The sequence below is a fragment of the Palaemon carinicauda genome, chromosome 34 (assembly GCF_036898095.1).
Source record: "Palaemon carinicauda isolate YSFRI2023 chromosome 34, ASM3689809v2, whole genome shotgun sequence".
In the NCBI taxonomy this organism is placed as follows: domain Eukaryota; kingdom Metazoa; phylum Arthropoda; class Malacostraca; order Decapoda; family Palaemonidae; genus Palaemon; species Palaemon carinicauda.
In genome coordinates, this window is record NC_090758.1 from 7,993,945 (window position 1) to 8,002,495 (window position 8,551).

Genomic DNA, 8,551 nt, shown 5'->3' on the forward strand with positions numbered 1-8,551 from the left:
AGCTTCCTCTCCACCCAAGCTAAGACCAAGCTAGGGCCAGGCAATGGATGCTGATGATTCAACAGATAGACATATAGACTTCCCAAAACCTAACATCCTTAGTTCATAACGACGGTGAGGTTGCAGGGACCAAAGGAACCATTGAGTTTGAGTGGGACTCGAACCCTTGTCTGGCAATCACCAGTAAGGGACGTTACAACTTAGGCCACCACAACCCTTAGACTACATCTCGACCCAGTGTTTATTTCCCAACTGGCTTCTAGATACCACTAAATCATAATATTTCATGAATCATAATCCTACCTTCATATTATAGCATTTCATATCAAAATAAACAATTTCCAATAAAGTAAATCGAACTGACAATTAATAACAAAATTTACACATCTCACAACGAGCTATATTCCCCCCAGCATCTTTATATGTCAACACCAAAAGACCTTTCCAAAAGAAATATCAAAAGAGTCCACCTTTCCAAAAGAAATATCAAAAGAGTCCACCTTTCCAAAAGAGACATCATAATAGTCCCCATTTTCTGGCATCCATCCCAAAGTCCTTAAACTGAAAGTAAATATCACGATCTCGAACACCCCTAAGAGAAGCAATAGTTTTGACACGAAAGACCGCAGGAAAAGGAAACTCTCACCAAAGATGGCGTCGTTTTGAGAATGGCAGGTCTTTGGAAAACTTATAAAAAAAGGTAACTGGGAGATACCATAGATAATATTTATTATCCTTATCAGTCGTAGATAAGGTGGCCCCTTAGAAAAACGTTCATGTAGTTCTTTATATAGGAGGATACATCGGACTTCAAAATAAGTTCTATTTCAGTTTTCTCTACACAAGTGTACGCGACCTGTCAGAGATGACGACTAAATATTTAGATAGATATGCACACACACGTACAAACACAGAATCAAATCTTCCCACCCCCTTCCATCTTCCCTAACTACAACAAGGAAGTTTAGAAACTTTGTTGGAGATTGTGGTATCTAAGTTTACCCTTCTCACCCGGGTATGATTACTCTCTCTTCCTCCGAAAGAGTGATGGGGAGAGACCGGGTAGTCATACGTTTGGCAATGCCGCTCAGCGTAACTGGATATATATATATATATATATATATATATATATATATATATATATATATATATATATATATGTGTATATATATATATATATATATATATATATATATATATATATATATATATATATATATATATATATATATATATATATATATATATATATATATATATATATATATATATATATATATATATATATATATATATATATATAATGCATATATACACACACACATATACATATACATATATGTATATATGTATATATGTATATATATAATATATGTATATATGTATATATGTATATATGTGTATATGTGTATATGTGTATATGTATATGTATATGTATATGTATATGTATATGTATATGTATATGTATATATATATATATATATATATATATATATATATATATATATATATATATATATTTATATATGTATATATATATATATATATATATATATATATATATATATATGTGTGTGTGTGTGTGTATATATGCATTATATATATATATATATATATATATATATATATATATATATATATATAATAATAATATATATATATATATATATATATATATATATATAATAATATAATATATATATATATATATATATATATATATATATATATATATATATATATATATATATATATATATATATATATATATATATATATATACATATATATATATACATTATATATATACATATATATATAAATATATATATATATATTGTCACAACTTCAGCTTTCCACTTGACTATTTCATAAATTCTCAGTAATGAGGGCAACACTTCATGTAGGTACAGTAGATATATTAGGAGAATGATCAAATTAAAGTTGAAATTAAACAAAGACTTTACTTATTTTAAATCACGTATAAATATATAACAAAATAATAACAAATAATCACTTAATAAACACTAGAAACAAGTGAAGAATTAGCCACTGGATAACGAACTCAAAAGTATTAACTTGAAAGAGCTTGGAAGTAAACATTTCCAAGGATTACATACGTAAAAATAACAAAAGGTAATTTCATTCATGCTGTCCGCTACGATCAGCAATCAATAGATGGCGCTAAAGTTATACACAATAGGTGTAATTAGAAATGCTAAATAATGATAGGAGGGTTATTATAGTTCCCCCCTGTTAGGAATGAAATTATGACAATCTTATTGACAAATTTAGTGAATTGTGGTTTTCTGTCCAAGACGTGATAATGCGTCGGCGATGGTGTTGTTTGATCCTCGAATGCTGTGGATCTCAATGTTGTAAGACGACAAGATGTATGACCATCGAAGAAGTTTCTTGTTGTTAAGCTTTGCCCTTTCGAGGAAGGTAAGGGGTTTGTGGTCGGTGTAAATGAAGACACGTGCAGCACCTTCCAGATATGGACGAAAATGAAGGACAGTTGCAACAAGACTATATAATTCTTTCTCGATGGTAGGCCATCCTAGTTGAGCGCCTTTGAACGCTCCCGAGTAATAAGATACTGGCAGCAGGTGTTCCAACAAAGGAGGAAAAGTACTGGTCCCATTGATTTCTTGCAGTAGGACACCACCAAATCCAGTATTGCAAGCATCGACCTGTATAAAAAAAGGTTTAGTAAGATTAGGAGCTTGCAACAAAGGAGATGAAGTCATGAATAACTTTAGCTGCCGGAAGGCCTTATCGTGATCCTGTGTCCAGTGAAACCTTACTTTGCTGGATGTCAAGACATGTAGAGCAGAAGTTATGATGGCAAAATTAGGACAAAACTTTGAATAATATGACACCATACCTAAGAAAGTTTGGAGTTCTTTTTTATCACTAGGAGTGGGAAATGAAGTTATAGCCTTTACATTAGTATCCTTGGGTAATATGGAGCCACTGCCAATGACATGTCCTAGGTATGTAACTTTTGCCTTACCAAATGAACTCTTGGCTAAATTAATAACTAGGTTAGCTTCGAGGAGTCTTTTGAAGAGTTCTTTTAAGATCTTGAGATGTTCGTCCCAGGAGATACTAGCAATTACGATGTCATCCAAATAGACATACACACCCTCCAAACCACGTGTAACTTCATGGACCATCCTTTGGAATGTAGCTGGAGCATTAGTCATCCCAAATGGCAAAACTCTGTATTCAAAGAGACCAAAAGGTGTTATAAAGGCTGATATCACTCTTGTCCTATCTTAATTTAATTTGATAATAACCCTTTAAGAGATCAATCTGGGTAAGGTATTTAGAATTACTCACAGAGTCAATAATATCCGCAATTCTAGGTAATGGATAAGCATCCTTGACCGTTACAGAATTAACCCTTCTATAATCCGTACACATACGATAGGAATTGTTAGGCTTTTTTACTAAAATACAAGGCGATGCCCAGGGAGACTTACTTGGTGCAGCCAAATCTAGTTTTAGTAAATACTCAACCTCAGCCTTCAAGGCTGGTAATAAACGATGGGACACCCGATAAAAAGGTTGACGAACGGGATTGGCGTTTGGTTCTAGCACAATATCATGTTGCACCAAGGTACAGCAACCAGGAGTGTCTGAACATATTGCAGGATAAGACTTCAGAACAGCCTCTAATTCTTCCCTTTCCACCTTAGGAAGATGACCAAGATACTGTGAAAGCAAAGAAAGAATCTGAATTACTAGCATCTTTCCATGACAAAATATGATTATGAGCCAAAGTTTCTTCTTCGTCTGGCTCAAGAGGAGCTAAAAGTTTATCATTATCAACTGCCTCGGGTACTATGTTTTTCGGGGTAGGAGAAGTCTCGATGGGAGTAGTTATCCTCGAGTTGTGAGTGGAGTGATCAGTCTCTCTACTTATCAGGTGAACTACCTGTGGAGAAATCTTTGCAGATTGGTATGGTTTTATATGATTAATGTGCACTAACTGGCTAGGCTTCCTTTTATCTGGAGTTTCAATGGCATAAGTTGTTTTAGAGACCCTTTTAGTGATTTTATACGGACCCATAAATTTTTCTCTCAATGGAGCTCCTGGAACTGGTCGATATACAAGTACATCATCTCCTACTTTGAAAGTTCTAATTTTGGCCTTTTCATCGTAGTGGTTTTTCATTCGAATCTGACTTAGTTAAATTCAGATTGGCAAATTCATAAACATGGTCAAATTTAACCTTAAGACTTTGAAGGTATTGCGGAATACTTACTTGCTGGTCTTTGTAAGTACCTCTTAGGATGTTTTCTTTTACCATACTAAGGTTTGTCCTAGGTCTGCGGCCGAACATCATCTCGAAGGGAGAAATTCCAGTCGATTCATTAGGCGTACTCCTAAGTACATACATAAGCAGATCCAGGTCTTCATCCCAGTCTCGTCCAGTTTCACAAATGTACTTGCGCAGGAGGTTTTTAATGGTCTGGTGTACTCGTTCGAGGGCTCCATTAGTCTGAGGGTGATAAGCTGAAGCAAAAATATGAGATGTTTAACTGCTTTAAAGTTTGCTTAAACAAATCACTAGTGAAGTTTGTCCCCTGATCACACTGAAGCTCTTTTGGAAAACCAAAAATGGTGAATATTTTAAGAAGATTAACAATAATTGTTCTAGCAGATATGTTTTTTATAGGTACGGCTAAAGGAAATCTAGTAGTTGGACACAAGGTTAAAATGTACTCATTTTGTTTTAGTTTTGGGAAGTGGACCAACACAATCTACAATTACCTTTTCAAAAGGAGAATTAGGTACTGTAATAGGAACTAATGGTGCTGGAGGTATTTTCTGATTTGGTTTACCAGTTACCTGGCAGGGATGGCAAGATTCTATGTGGTGCTTTACATCAGCTTTCATACCAGGCCAGTAGTAATCATCCAGCAAACGCTTATAGGTTTTGGAAATGCCTAGATGAGACTCTGCTGAATGAGCAAGATCCAATAAGGCTGCACGAAGATTAGAAGGAACTACAAGCTGGTAACTATCATGCCAGGAATTTTGTCCTGCAATCTTCAAAGGTCTATAACGTCTCATAAGGATGTTATTATCAAGATAAAAATATGGTAACTTACTTTCATCAACGTCATCTTTTACTTTATCAAAGTATTCTTTCAAACTATCATCAGACCTTTGATACTCTACAAATTCATCTGAGGGAATATCAACAAGGACTTTTTCACCTAAGGTACTTTGATCCACCTTACCTGTGTGTTCAGTGTCGCTAGAAGTTGAGGTTGTAGACCTAGTGACTACTTGGCAGGGAAGCTCTATCACCGGAGAAAACTCTTTGCAAGCTTTTTCGATCACTACTTCAGGCTGCGTAATGATAAGACTAGGAGTACCGTTAGTTTGAGCCAAGTCATTACCAAGTATCATGTCTATGTTCTTGCAAAGCAGGTCAGAATCCAACAAGGCGACATTATTTGAACCTTTAAAATAAGGACAATCAAGAGAAATCTGTACAATAGGTAAAACCTTTTGACAAGTCAAATCTAACACAGTTACATACTGATCTGTTGGTTTAGCTAAATCTTTTAACTTTGAGCTAATGATAGTTTGAGAGGACCCTGTATCTCTCAAAATTTGCACGGGAATATCATTTACTTTACCAGGATATGTAAATGCTGTAAAGTCTGATAGAGGTTGAGCACAGTGAAGAGTCGTTTTATTTGCAGTATTCCCTGATTTGGGTCCTTGTGAAAAAGCATTAGGAGAAGCCTTACCATGAGATGCTTTGCATTTGGGACTAGGACAGTCTTTAATATGATGACCTTCTTTCTTACAAAAAGTACAAACCTGGGGGGAAGATGAAGGTGAGGACGAATGTAGTTTAAGTTTATGTATGAGATGGTAATCATCAGCTAATAGGGCAGCCCTTTTGCCATCTTTTTCTTGTTTTTCTCTAATAAACATTGCCACATTAGCTGGAATACGCCTCAGGAATTCTTCTAAAACTATTAAATTCTTTAATTGTTCTAAAGTAGTTATTTGTTCCTTGTCTATCCATTTATTAAACTGCTTCAACTTCAATGTGAAAAACTCTAGATAGGTTTGAGCTTGGTTCTTCAAAGTTTGTCTGAAGATTTGTCTATACCCTTCTGCTGTAACACTATAAGCATCTAATATGGCAGTTTTAAAGACTTCATAATCCCTTTCTTGGACAAGTTGTGCTGCCACATATGCAGCTCTTCCTTTGAAGGAGTTTCTGATTAAGAAAACATATTGGTCTCTTGGCCAGTTGAGAGACGTTGCAGTGTTTTCAAAAGTAATGAAAAAAAAATCAGGATCTTTTTCATCGAAGACAGGCAGGAGTTTGCGTGCTTTACTAAGGTCAAAAGCATCGGGTAACTGTTTTTCTGCCAACCTTTCTTCTATTCTTATGGCTGATAGTTCCTTTTCCAACAGAACTTTCTTTACGTTCTATTTCAAGTCTTCTTTGCTCAGTTTCTACTGCGGCATTTGCAGCTTCAAGCCTTTTTTGTTCAGCTTCTAGCCTTTTTTGTTCAGCCTCTACTGTTACCTGCTGCAGTTCAAGTTGGAGTTTCAATTTCACTATCTCTGGGTCTTCAGTTATAGTAACAGTACGAGCAGCACCTCGTTCAAGTGTTAAAGGCCTTAAGGGAATAGCCTCTTCTTCAGTTATGTTACCACTATTTATCAGAAAATCTAATCTCTTTCCCAATAGTTCAGCTTTCACCACAGCATGACCTACAGATATTCTAGCCCTTACAGCTATTTGGCGAAGCTGGTCCTTTTTAGCTTCCTGTAGTGTATTTAGGTGCTCCCTGGGTGCACCTAAAAATTTCTCAAGATCAAAAGGCATCTCTCAATACTGATAAAATGGAAAATATCACTGGAAATTATATTACTACTATACACAAGCTTTAAGACTTAAAAACGTCAGGGCATTCATGGATTTATGGTGCGAAGGCACTCACAAACCAGAGGAATTTCCTTAATCCTTAAGTCCTACAATGTACAGAAATTCACTTAAATGAACAAGGCTTTAATAATCCATGCCAATCAGAAAACTTGGTTCACCAATAATGCAAAACCACTAATAATCTTGAATAAAATATTTTTAATGAAGTAAATAATTGAAAGTACCAACAGTTACCTGAACAAGGAATAAACCTTTAAATATCCATCGAGGTGGAACGAAGTTCTTGACCACAAGGTCGTAACAATATGAAGCCGAAATCCTTTAAAGAGCGAAGGTCGTACCCTGAGTAAGAGGAGCAGAAGTTCCTAAGGAAGGAATCTTTCAATTCCTTATGATGAGGTTTTGAATGCCTCGAAGCACCTCGAGAAGTTGGGGCGACTATGAAGATATCGCTAAGCGATGGTAGTCAACAGAGTCGAGGGTTAAAAGAATGACTAATTCTAGGATGCCATTACCCTGCCTGCACGTCCTCCAAAATCTCGATGTATGCTTAAGATGACGTGTAGCAACACGACATTCTCTAGGTGAAAGTGTGAGCGCACTGGAGAACACTATCCGGTGGTGGTCAGTTATAAACTAGCAAAATATCACTAATACACTACACTCATGTTGTCCATCATTTTAGAGAAACAACAAAATGAATTTCACAATCCGTCAAGATCGAGCGTAAGCGTAACACATACGTAACTACATCCCGGACACAGGCCCCCAATTTGTTACAACTTCAGCTTTCCACTTGACTATTCATTCATAAATTCTCAGTAATGAGGGCAACACTTCATGTAGGTACAGTAGATATATTAGGAGAATGATCAAATTAAAGTTGAAATTAAACAAAGACTTTACTTATTTTAAATCACGTATAAATATATAACAAAATAATAACAAATAATCACTTAATAAACATTAGAAACAAGTGAAGAATTAGCCACCGGATAACGAACTCAAAAGTATTAGCTTGAAAGAGCTTGGAAGTAAACATTTCCAAGGATTACATACGTAAAAATAACAAAAGGTAATTTCATTCATGCTGTCCGCTACGATCAGCAATCAATAGATGGCGCTAAAGTTATACACAATAATAGGTGTAATTAGAAATGCTAAATAATGATAGCAGGGTTATTATAATATATATATATATATATATATATATATATATATATATATATATATATATGCACATATACATATATATATATATATATATATATATATATATATATATATATATATATATGTATATATATATATATATATATATATATATATATATATATATATATATATATATATATATATATATATTATATATATATATATATATATCTATCTATATACACACACACACATATATATATATGTATATATATATATATATATATATATATATATATATATATATATATATATATTTATATATATATATATATATATATATATATATATATATATATATATATATATATATATATATGTGGATGTGTATATACTGTATATATACATATCCAGACACTTGTTCTTTATTACATAGGGGAGATGAGAAAAGTAGCTCCACT

General features: G+C 33.9%; 1 protein-coding gene across 1 annotated transcript; it reads right to left on the reverse strand.

The window, feature by feature from the left end:
- Positions 1–1,950: 1,950 nt before the first annotated feature.
- On the reverse strand, positions 1,951–5,965 carry LOC137626695 (uncharacterized). Its single transcript, XM_068357702.1, has 3 exons — positions 5,257–5,965; positions 4,275–4,525; positions 1,951–2,693 (listed from the first exon to the last, which is right to left on the reverse strand). Exons 1-3 carry the CDS (start codon positions 5,963–5,965, stop codon positions 2,292–2,294), a joined length of 1,362 nt encoding a protein of 453 aa, XP_068213803.1. The 3' UTR covers positions 1,951–2,291.
- Positions 5,966–8,551: the final 2,586 nt, after the last annotated feature.

Bases quoted from the DNA above. Each gene is read 5' to 3' on its own strand.
- LOC137626695 (XM_068357702.1), bottom strand. From the start codon at position 5,965: ATGTTTATTAGAGAAAAACAAGAAAAAGATGGCAAAAGGGCTGCCCTA. The intron at 4,526-5,256 runs GTAAGGTGGATC...TTTTTGCTTCAG, and splicing joins TAGCGACACTGAACACACAG to CTTATCACCCTCAGACTAAT. The intron at 2,694-4,274 runs GTAAGTATTCCG...TTTTTTATACAG, and splicing joins GTACTTACAAAGACCAGCAA to GTCGATGCTTGCAATACTGG.